We start from the raw sequence: 12,147 nt of genomic DNA on the forward strand, positions 1-12,147 counted from the left end.
TCCCTCAGCACTGCCCCTCCGACAGGGCGGCGCTCCCTCAGCACTGCCCCTCCGACAGGGCGGCGCTCCCTCAGCACTGCCCCTCCGACAGGGCGGCGCTCCCTCAGCACTGGCACTGGGAGTGTCAGCCTGGATTATGGGCTCAAGTCTTTGGAGTGGGACTCGAACCCATGTCCTTCTGACTTGGAGAGATATCCACTGAAGCACGGCTGACGCAGATTAGCGAGAAAGGAAAAGTAGAACGTATTAATGATGAGAGACTTCAGTTCTGAGGAGAGACTGGAGAAACTGGGGCTGTTCTCATTGGAAGGGAGAAGGTTAAGTGGAGATCTGATAGAGGGGGTCAAAATTAGGAGGGTGTTTGATAGGTAAATTGGGAAGAACAATTTGCAGTGGTTGGTGAGTGGTTAACTAAAGGCAATTGAAGATCAGCAAAGGGAGATTGGGAGAAATTATTTTACGCAGAAGGTTGTTAAGGCAGGGACTGTCCGACCAGAAACAGTGGGGGAGCAGAATGTATAACCGCTTTTAAAAGGGATGGGGTTAAATATCTAAAAAAGAAACATTTTGAGGTGTTTGGGGCAAGGGGATGCAACTAAAGGGAGAGCTCTTTCAGAGAGAGGGCACAGGGCGATGGGGAAAGGGTAGGGGAGTGGGACTGAGTGGAGAGAGCTGTATCAGAGAGGGCACAGGGCGATGGGGAATGGGCAAAGGGCAGGGGAGTGGGACTGGGGAGAGTACTTCCAGAGAGAGGGCACCGGGGAATGGGCAAAGGGCAGGAGAGTGGGACTGAGGGGAGAGTACTTTCAGAGAGAGGGCACAGGGCGATGGAATGGGCAGGGGAGTGGGACTGAGGGGAGAGTACTTCCAGAGAGAGGGCACCGGGGAATGGGCAAAGGGCAGGAGAGTGGGACTGAGGGGAGAGTACTTTCAGAGAGAGGGCACAGGGCGATGGAATGGGCAGGGGAGTGGGACTGAGGGGAGAGTACTTCCAGAGAGAGGGCACAGGGCGATGGAATGGGCAGGGGAGTGGGACTGAGGGGAGAGTACTTCCAGAGAGAGGGCACAGGGCGATGGAATGGGCAGGGGAGTGGGACTGAGGGGAGAGTACTTTCAGAGAGAGGGCACAGGGCGATGGAATGGGCAGGGGAGTGGGACTGAGGGGAGAGTACTTTCAGAGAGAGGGCACAGGGCGATGGAATGGGCAGGGGAGTGGGACTGAGGGGAGAGTACTTCCAGAGAGAGGGCACAGGGCGATGGGGAATGGGCAAGGGAGTGGGGCTGAGGGGAGAGTACTTTCAGAGAGAGGGCACAGGGCGATGGAATGGGCAGGGGAGTGGGGCTGAGGGGAGAGTACTTCCAGAGAGAGGGCACAGGGCGATGGGGAATGGGCAAGGGAGTGGGACTGAGGGGTGAGCTCTTTCTGAGGGATCCTCGGAATCTAGGGATGTGAGGATAGGGCGGGAAAGAGGTAGAAGATCATCCATGATCTTACTGACTGGCGGAGCAGGCTCGAAGTGGCTGTATGGCCTCCTACTGCTCCTGTTTCTTGTGTTCTTTCGGAGAGAGGGCACAGGCACGATGGGCCGAATGGCCTCCTGCGCTACGATTCTTTTATGTCACTTGGCTCTTCCCTCTGGCCATCGTGACAGGCGCCGTGTTTGTGTTTTTGCCTGGGGCGGACCCCTCGGGTTCCTGGCTTGTGACTGGAGAAGCCACAATTGGGTTAGGCCCGATTTGGATAATGCAGATGAAAGGGTTCTGGGCCCTCTGCGGCTGAGTTCTAAGCTCTGCTTTTGCCGACAGGCCACTGCGGAGACTGTGTACGACATCTTGTCTCCAACGCCACCGGTAACCAAGGCGATCATGGACAAGAAGTACCTGAAGAAGTACAAGAGGGTACAACAGCCAGCGGACTTGCGCGAGGGAGTTGCCAAAGCTTACGACACCGTCAGAGAGGTAAGGGGATGCGTGTGGGTGTATATCTCTCCTGTAGGGTGAGATTTATGTTCTTACCTGCACAGCTCATACTAGAATGATACCAGAACTGAGAGGTTATAGCTATCCAGAAAGATTGAACAGGCTGGGGCACTTTTCTCTAGAAAAGAGAAGGCTGAGGGGTGACCTGGTCGAGGTCTTTAAAATTATGAAGAGGTTCGATAGGGTATGACGTAAGAAAACTATTAGGCACTTGGTCTGAGTATTAAACAAGGCTTTAATCAACTGTTTTTCAACACGGAGATCTAGTTGTGTCCTTCACTAGTTCCTGTTAAAGAATGTCCTGAGCAAGCTGGGCCCATGCCCGAGTATTTATACTCTCCCTGGACAGCGCCACCAGCAGGCCGCCCAGTATCATTTCATAAGTCATTTGCACATGAATGACAAGATTCATGTCAGGGTAGACGTAGAGAAGATGTTTGCACTTGCCTAGGGGCTTAGATAGAGTGGATAGGAAGGACCTATTTCCCTTAGCAGAATGGTCAATAACCAGGGGGGCATAGATTTAAAGTAATTGGTAGAAGGGATTTGAGGATTTATCTTTTCACCCAGAGGGTGGTGGGGGTCTGGAACTCACTGCCTGAAAGGGTGGGAGAGGCAGGAACCCTCATCACATTTAAAAAGTACTTGGATATGCACTTGAAGTGTCGTAACCTACAGGGCTACGGACCAAGAGCTGGAAAGTGGGATTAGGGTGGAGAGCTCTTTGTCGGCCGGCACGGACACGATGGGCCGAATGGTCTCCTTCTGTGCCGTAAATTTCTATGATGACTTGCGCGGGAGATCAGAGCTAGGGGTATCAATGTAAGATGGTCACTAATAAATCCAATAGGGAATTCAGGAGAAACTTCTTTACCCAGAGAGTGTTGAGAATGTGGAACTCGCTACCACAGGGAGTGGTTGAGGCGAATAGTATAAGATGCATTTAAGGGGAGGCTCGATTAAACCCATGAGGGGGAAGGTTATGCTGATGGGGTGAGATGAAGAGGGGTGGGAGGAGGCTGGTGTGGAGCATAAACACCGGCACGGACCAGTTGGGCCGAATGGCCTGTTTCTTTGCTGTGAATACTGTGTAATTCGTGTAACCCAGTGAGGTCGTCACCTTGCCTGTCCTGTAAAGTTCCTTCCAAACACACACACACACACACTTTTATTCATTAATTAAAAAAGAAAGAACATACATTTATATCGCATCTTAACCCGTTCCCAGGGCATCCCAAAGCGCCTCGCCTCCAATTCATTGCATTTCAGCTGCAGTCACTGTTATCGGCAACCAGTTTTCACACAGCAAGATCCCACAGACAGCACTGAACCAGATAACCTGGTGGTGTTGGTTGAGGGAGGAATGTTGGTCCACGACAACGAGGAGAACTCTTCATCCAACAGTGGCCGTGGGAATTTTAATACCCACCTGAGAGGGCAGACGGGGGCCTCGGTTTAACGTCTCATCTGAAAACACGGCACCTCCAACAGTGCGGCGCTCCCTCAGTACTGCCCCTCCGACAGTGCGGCGCTCCCTCAGTACTGCCCCTCCGACAGTGCGGCGCTCCCTCAGTACTGCCCCTCCGACAGTGCGGCGCTCCCTCAGTACTGCCCCTCCGACAGTGCGGCGCTCCCTCAGTACTGCCCCTCCGACAGTGCGGCGCTCCCTCAGTACTGCCCCTCCGACAGTGCGGCGCTCCCTCAGTACTGCCCCTCCGACAGTGCGGCGCTCCCTCAGTACTGCCCCTCCGACAGTGCGGCGCTCCCTCAGTACTGCCCCTCCGACAGTGCGGCGCTCCCTCAGTACTGCCCCTCCGACAGTGCGGCGCTCCCTCAGTACTGCCCCTCCGACAGTGCGGCGCTCCCTCAGTACTGCCCCTCCGACAGTGCGGCGCTCCCTCAGTACTGCCCCTCCGACAGTGCGGCGCTCCCTCAGTACTGCCCCTCCGACAGTGCGGCGCTCCCTCAGTACTGCCCCTCCGACAGTGCGGCGCTCCCTCAGTACTGCCCCTCCGACAGTGCGGCGCTCCCTCAGTACTGGCACTGGGTGTGTTGCCCTGGATTAGGGGCTCACGTGTCTGGAGTGGTGCTTGAACCTATAGGCCTAGAAATTCAGTTGTTTGCGCCAGCCGCTAGCGCCTTAGGAGGAGGAGATGTGGGGTGCTAAGCGGCTAGCGCCCGGGCGCAGCGCGATCTGCGCCTCTCGCCAACTTCAGTTAAGATTTAGCGGCGGCGCCAAGCCTTTGCGCGCGCTCAGCTGCGTGCGCAGATCCTGACGTCATTTCATGGTGCAACGCCCTTTGTGCGCCCCAAACCGGAAATTCAGTGGCGCCGGCCTATTGTGCGCCTGGCGCCCCAACGACTGGTAGAGGGGAACGGTTCCCGGGCGCGGGGGGCGCTAATTAAAGGGCACTCCTCCTGCAGTAGAAATGGCAGCCATTTTGCAACACTCCTTCTTTGTGAGAGACGGATCTTTGGAGAGAGACAAAGGTAGAGAGCTTTCTGGTTTGGCTCAACACTCGCACAGGTACTTGTGGCTTCAGGCCACAGCTTTGCACTTGTCTTTAACTTCAGAGCCATAGCATTGATTGGAAACATATAATGGGGGCTGCAATGGGTGGAAACGTTGGGCTTCTCCATTGCATTCAAATGGCTCAGAGACGCCGTGAGAGAGTGCCAGTCATGGCCAGACGGAGAAGGGGCAGCAGGCGTCGGCAAAGGAGGCCTTACCCACCCAGGGTATACCGCCAGCAGTTCTCATATCTGAACATGTCTGACGAGCAGTGTGTTCGGAGGCTGCAATTCAGAAGGGTGGTAGTCACTGAGATCTGCCACCTGCTTCGCGGAGATCTGCAGCCACAGCTGAGGAGCAGGACGTCTCTGTCGGTGACAGTGAAGGTGACGGTGTCTCTCAACTTCTATGCCACCGGCTCCTTCCAATCCGCTACTGGGGACATTTCCAACATCTCCCAGTTTGCGGTACATTGCTGCATCCGCCAGGTGACCAATGCCCTTTTCAGAAGGAGACGTCAGTTCATCTCCTTCTCCATGACCGTTGACAAGCAGCAACAGCGTGCAATGGGCTTTGCAGCATTAGCGGGCTTCCCCATGGTGCAGGGCGCCATTGACTGCACGCATGTGGCTTTGCGGGCACCTCTGGAGAATGCCGAGGATTACCGCAACCGGAAGGGCTACCATTCGCTCAACGTGCAGTTGGTGTGTGACCACAGGCAGCTCATCCTAGCTGTCAATGCCCGCTTTCCAGGCAGCAGCCACGATGCCTTCATCCTGCGCCAGACTTCTGTGGCAGACATGTTCCAGGCCCAGCCTCACCCACGAGGATGGCTTCTCGGGGACATAGGCTATCCTTTGTGCACCTGGCTGATGACCCCGCTCCGTGCGCCCCGCACCCCTGCTGAAGAGGGATACAATGACAGCCATCAAGCAACCAGGAACATCATTGAGCAAACAATCGGCGTCCTGAAGCAACGGTTCCGCTGTCTGGATCGTTCAGGAGGAGCCCTACAGTACTCGCCTGAGCGAGTCTCCCATTTCGTTGTCGTGTGCTGCATGCTGCACAACCTGGCTATCCGCAGGACTCAGCCACTGCCACCAGACATTGGAGGACCACCAGAGGAGGAGGAGGAGGAGGACCAGCACAGGAGGGAGGCAGAAAGTGCAAGGGCCGCCCGTCGGCGGCTTATTGCACATCGGTTCTAGGCCCCCTCTCAGGGAATGGCTTGTGCCAACAAGATGAATGTCGCCGCTCCACAAGCCCTCAGCCGAGCAGGGCAACCAGGACTTCCAAAAGAAAGCATGGACAGTGCGATTTAAGAACATTTATTACTTTGATACCTCTGTGCCCTTCCCACATAACAAACTAATGGAGAGAAGCCCCCCCCAAAAAAACAAATAGACCCGTCTCGGCCTTTCCAAAAAATCAAATAGACCAGTCTCGGCCTTTACAAGTAAAACAAAGACACCAGTATCGGCCTTTACAAGTGAAACAAAACATTTGGCCACACCTTCTACTTTTTCCCCCGCGAGGGTGATGCGTTTTGCATCCGTGACTGGCCCCTGCCCGCCCTGCAGCTCCTCCTCAATGGGACCCCAGTGGCTGCAGCAAGGCTGGGGGAAGGCTGCTGAGGGTCAGATGGCGAGATGGCAGATGCCCTTGGGGGTCGGCCTGGACCAGCTCTGGGCCTGGAGGGGCCGGCTGCTGACTGCTCCAACTCTGCTTGGGCGGCAGCAGTCTGTCCAGCGGCTGGTGGCAGCTGCAATGGAGGAGTGACAGTTTCGGCTGCAGGAATGCTGCCAACCTGACAGATCGCAGGTACTCCCTGGTCACCTGATACATTGGCACTCGCACGGGCCAGCACTGCAGCATGCGCAGCAATCTGCTGAAACACAGACTGCTGGGCTGCTGTGGCACGGCGAGTGCCCTGGCGATGCCTGGCCGATCCAGCGAGGGTGGCAGCAGTTAGTGCCCGTGTGGCCCTGGTCTGTGTCCGCATGACACCAGCCAGTGAATGCACGGCACGACTGAGCACTTGGCTAGAAGCCGCCTGTGCTGCCGCGAAGTCCTGCAGACTCCTGGCCTGTGCTGCACTGAATTGTTGCAGACTCCTGGCCTGTGCTGCACTGAATTGTTGCAGACTCCTGGCCTGTGCTGCCCCGAATTCCTGCACACTCCTTGACAGAGACTCTATGGAGTCAGGCATCCTTGCCACTGCAGCCATGAGCTCAGTGTGCCTGCGCTCAGCCTGGGCGGCCATTTCCGCTAGGAGCTGCACCTCCTCTGCGCTCACCGTATCAGGACTGGAGGCCGCACTCCCCCTCCGGGGAGAAGGCCGCCGAGCTTCCCCACCCCTCCCGCGTTGCTGCAGCCCGCTGGGCCCCGGAGCTTCACTCTCCTCCGACCCTTCCCCCCTGCTCCCCTCCAGGGAAGACGTGTCCCCATCATCGCCATGGGCTGGCGCGGCTGAGGGTGTCCCTGATGGGCTGGCTTCCTCTTCCTCCTCCTCTATGTCTGACTCGGACACAGTGCCAGCTTGAGGGGCCGCCTCCTCACCTGGCGAATCACCATCTGAAAGCAGGGAGGCACAAGAGTTGCTTTAGAGTGAGGACAGGGCGGCAGTGAGGGAGACATGAGTGCTGCTATGCACTGCATTGGTCCGACAGTGGCAAAGGATGCTGTTCTGAGGCGCAAGTGGAAAGAGAGAGGTCAAAAAGGTGATGTCCTTACCATTGGGGCCCACAACAGGGTCGGCATCTCCACTGGCGACGGGGCCAATCAGCCGGCCTGACATAATGCGCTCCACACGCTGCTCCAGGTCGGAGAGCTGTTTGAGGTCAGGATGGCCTCCCCCGGTCTCACGCTGCTGCCTTCAGCTGTGCGCCACCTTGCCCTGCAAGAGAAAGGACGGCCTCTAAGTACAGTGTGAAGCCCTGATCTTGTCTGCACTGCCTCCCATGGTGGACTAGCCCTGACAGTGTGAAGCCCTGATCTTGTCTGCACTGCCTCCCATGGTGGAATAGCCCTGACAGTGTGAAGCCCTGATCTTGTCTGCACTGCCTCCCATGGTGGACTAGCCCTGACAGTGTGAAGCCCTGATCTTGTCTGCACTGCCTCCCATGGTGGAATAGCCCTGACAGTGTGAAGCCCTGATCTTGTCTGCACTGCCTCCCATGGTGGAATAGCCCTGACAGTGTGAAGCCCTGATCTTGTCTGCACTGCCTCCCATGGTGGACTAGCCCTGACAGTGTGAAGCCCTGATCTTGTCTGCACTGCCTCCCATGGTGGAATAGCCCTGACAGTGTGAAGCCCTGATCTTGTCTGCACTGCCTCCCATGGTGGAATAGCCCTGACAGTGTGTAAAGTCCTGAATGTGCAAGTGATTTTCATGACAGTCCCATAGTTGCTGGATGAGGGCTGGGCATTAGGGCTTTCAGGTCCCTTTGCCCATAAAGTGAGGTGCACATGCAGGGATGAGGAGGACACTGGAAAGGGTACTCACCCTGACAACCCGAGTGAGGTCGTTGAACTTTTTTCGGCATTGTACAGGAGTCCTGGCAACCACGCTGTTGGAGGTCACCCTGTTTGACACCTCCCTCCAGGCTTTCCGATAGGCGCTGGGCAGTGGCCTCCTGCCACCTTCAGGGAACAGAACATGGCGCCTGCGCTCCACTGCGCCAACCAGCACCCTCAGGTCACCGTCGCTGAAGCGCTGCGCTCTCTCCCTGGCCTTCTCCATTGTCCTGGGCGTTGTACAGATCAAGCAGCAGTGGTCAGGCCTTGCTTCAGGGCTGCAGTGTGCAGGGCGTGGCAGCCAAACAAATCCACCCTCCCCCTTTTAAGAGCTCACCGGTGCCAGAGTGTCTGCCTTCAGTCAGCAGCTCGCCGCACCTGCGCTGCGCCCGCCCTCGGGGGTATCGCCCCGGGCCGCCGGCTTAGCGCCTAATGATAGTCGTGCATCGCCTGTTTTAGCGCAGCAGCAACCTCTTGGGGCGATGCCACTGAATATCGGCGAAGGTGGCGCCAAGTTGCGCCGGGCACAAACTTTAGCGGCCGCCCGGCTGTAGCGCCCCAAACGTGGCTATACTGAATTTCTAGGCCATAATCTTCTGCCTCGGGAGTGCGCGAGAGGGATACAGGCTCTGGTCAGACCCCATCTGGAGTAACCGTGTTCAGTCCTGGGCTCTGCCCCTCAGGAAGGATATACTGGCCTCAGAGGGGGCAGTGCAGATTCACCAGAATGATACCGGGGGTAAAAGGGTTAAATTACGAGGACGGGGCTTTTATTCCCCCGAGTTTCGAGGATTAAGAGGTGATCTAACTAAGGTGTTTAAGATGATTAAATAGGGTTGATAGAGAGAAACTATTTCCTCTGGTGGGGGGAGTCCAGAACAAGGGGTCGTAACCTTAAAATTAGAGCCAGGCCGTTCAGGGCTGATGTCAGGAAGCACTTCTTCACACAAAGGGTGGCGGAAATCTGGAACTCTTTCCCCCCCAAAAGGCTGTTGAGGCTGAGGGGGCAATTGCCCCTCATCCTATCAGTCTGGGTGTAACTCACGGTGCCACCCAGTGTCTTGTCAATAGTCCTTTCCTGTATACTCATCTGTAACAATTGCCATATATGTAATATTCTTGTATCTAAACATCAACATAGGAGGCCATTCAGCCCCTCGAGCCTGTTCCGCCATTCAATTAGATCGTGCCTGGAGCTGTATCTTAACTCCATCTATACGTCTTTGACCCATTTTTGTTGGGCAAGGCTGTTAAGGGATAAGGAACCAAGAAGTTAGGAAACACTTCTTCATGCAAACGGGGTTAGAAGTGTGGAACTCTCTCCCACAGTAAATACTAGCTGAATAAATAACTTTAAACCTGAGCTCGTTAGAATTTTGCTAGCCACGGTTATTAAGAGATACAGAGCCAAGGCGGATGGATGGAGTTAAGGTACAGATCGGCCACGATCTGATTGAAGGGCGGAACAGGCTCGAGGGGCTGAATGGCCTCCTATGATGAGCCGAGCTGATTGCTAACCTCTGCGTTCCACCCCCCCCCCCCCCCCCCGCCTCTTGTTCCAGGGCGTCATCGACACAGCTCAGACTATCTGCGACGTGGCCGCGAGGGGGCACGAGCAGAAGGGCATCACGGGGGCCGTGGGCGGGGTCCTGAGGCAAATCCCGCCCACCGTGGTCAAGCCGCTGATCGTGGCCACGGAGGCCACCTCCAACCTCCTCGGGGGGATGCGCAACCAGATCAAGCCGGACGCCCGCAAGGAGGACAGCCTGAAGTGGCGCACGGACGAAGCCCAGGAATAAGAACCAGCCATCTTCGCCCTTGGAATTATGTTCGCTTTTTTTGTTATGGTTATTAATAATAAGGAAAGTGCCATCAGCTTCTGTCGGGTTCCAGCGAACTGCGCTTAAGATTAGCGACAAAAGAAAAAAAAAAAGAGAAACTCGAGCTCTTCGTGCGGAATAACTAACCAGAGGGACGGACGCGGCGAGACCTGGTGAGCGAGACCAGGTATCCCTTCTTGGCACGGTCCGTGTGACCTCTGAACTGCACCGACTCTTGTCTGTCTGGGTGTGCGCATGTGTGTGTGCGTGTGCGCGCGAATGTGGCGGGAACCAGGGTTAATCAGTCGGGTGGGGGCGGAAATAAAACGTTGAATATATTCGGGAAATCTCTCTTGTTCCTCCCCGACCCCCCCCACCCCACCCCAGGGGTTTTAAAACCTATAACTTAATAAAAGCTCATTCTAATTTCAGAGAATTGATCTTTTTCAGGCGGTGTTTGAAAAACTTGATTGCAAAAAGTGGCTGGCATCGATTCGTGCCTCCACGGTTACTGCACGGCGACTGGGATGTCTTCCCGGTAGGAATGGGGAACGGGTGCTCCGGTAGGCGGGGTCAGACCTCGGGTACCTGGGTTCGAGTCCCCTCCAGACCGCGAGGGGGGGGAGGTGCGACAGCCCCCCCCCCGTCTCTCTCTGTGCCGGCTGTGAGCCCTCGCGCACAGGCACTGCCACCCACAACCCCAGTTGGCACTGAACTGCAGAGGGGGATTGGAGTCAGACTGACGGCATAGACAGTGCCCCCGCCCCCCCACTCACCCCGCCTGGGGCGGAGGCTCATTCTCTGAGCAGAGAGGAGAGGTGGACTTGCCATGTGCCTGCCTGGGCGCTCGTAATGCCGACGCTCGGTGCCAGTGGGGACTTTCAATGCGGAATCTAACCCTTAACCAGAGGGGAGAAGTTGCATCATTACCAAGGCTTTAAATCACTGGCTGTATCCCTGTGGGGATCCAGTCCGAGAGTAATGGCGGTGTGTGATGCCCGCTGCAGTCGAATAGTCGGTTGAACATTCGGCTGCTTTGGCTCACACCTAAAGGATGGTCCCCTTGGGCGAGGGCTGTGTCTGTGAAACCTGTGCCCCCACCCATCACGGGCTTCACGCGATGATGGCAATATCTGTAGACGTGGGTAAGGAGTAATCCCCTGGGAGGCTCTGGGTAAAAGCAGGCACTCTGTGTTGCTGCCCTCGCTGAATGTCTCCCTCATTAGTGCCCGGCTCTCGGGCCTGGCACGCTCTTTCAGGATTCAGGCGAGGGCTAACACAAGATATCGCAGGCCTTTTCATTGACCGACGCCCTTAAGGTATCGCTCCCCCAATGCACTGGGGCGCGGAGAGGCAGACGCTGTCACCTCCCCGCGGACTGTATTATCCCTGCCGCTCCAGGACGGGCCGTGTGGAGCCCAAGCAATTATCACAGGGCGGGAGTTAAAACTGGGGCTGGCTGCATCACCCTCTGAGGGACCGGCCTCAGGAAGGCGGGGGGGGGGTGCGGTTACCCGCCTGCTCGCTAATTTGCCGCATAAAGTGGGCTGAGAGCTACATAGAACAGGGGAGATAACTTGAGGGGGGTTGGGGGGAACTGAATGCCCTAATTAACCGTTAAACTACCCCCCCCCCCCCCCCCCCCCCCGCACTACCTTGGCATAGCCCACTTTGAAAAGGTAACTGAAAGGAAGCGGGACAGTATTGACCGAGATGCTAGGTACAGCGGTGTGTCCGCGCTCCGCTCCGGCGCGGTGTGTCCGCGCTCCGCTCCGGCGCGGAGAGCGGCACAGCCTTGCTGTTCGGCGGAGCTACGCTGGAGGACATCACCCCAGCAATGGGTGACCGGTGCCACTGCGGGTAAGATTACATTGAATTCAAAAATTGGACTGAGGGGGTTTATATTGGATTATGTTGCTGAGCAGGAGCATCCCTGCTCTGAGATCTGGGAGGGAGGGGGTGATTGAGGAACTTTTGGACAATGGAGGGCCCCTGCCCCCACTGTGCTGAATTTGCTGATCTCAAGACGGAGCCACACAAACCAAACTCAGCCGGATTTCCCCCCCCCCCAGTCCCAAACCGCTGGGCTGGGCTGCGATGCCCTCCGTGGCCAAACAGCCGGCCAATTGTGCCGCTGCCATCGCCTACGTGTGGAGGATGGGCACTCTGGACAAGTTAGCAGAGGTGGCGCTGGCTCTGCTTGCTGGGGAAGGAATGGGGGCGCGTGGGATGTTACTCAAGGCCTGGTCACGAGGGTAGTGTGCATGTGGCATAGGTGTGCTGCCCCTATCCTAACTCGCACTAAGTCCCATTTGCCCA

The 12,147-nt window shown here is 56.5% G+C and overlaps 1 protein-coding gene across 1 annotated transcript in view; it reads left to right on the forward strand.

The window, feature by feature from the left end:
* The window catches only part of atg2a (autophagy related 2A), a 158,954-nt gene extending 146,813 nt beyond the window's left edge, over positions 1-12,141 (forward strand). The window contains exons 37-38 of the mRNA XM_085975696.1: positions 1,807-1,959; positions 9,571-12,141. Of these exons, the coding sequence (XP_085831822.1) occupies positions 1,807-1,959; positions 9,571-9,807 (390 nt within the window). The 3' untranslated portion in view covers positions 9,808-12,141. The remainder of the gene's footprint in view (positions 1-1,806; positions 1,960-9,570) is intronic.
* Positions 12,142-12,147: the final 6 nt, after the last annotated feature.

Source organism: Somniosus microcephalus, unplaced genomic scaffold (genome assembly GCF_052327205.1).
Source record: "Somniosus microcephalus isolate GS21.2 unplaced genomic scaffold, FLI_Smic_1.0 unresolved_chr2, whole genome shotgun sequence".
Taxonomy (NCBI): domain Eukaryota; kingdom Metazoa; phylum Chordata; class Chondrichthyes; order Squaliformes; family Somniosidae; genus Somniosus; species Somniosus microcephalus.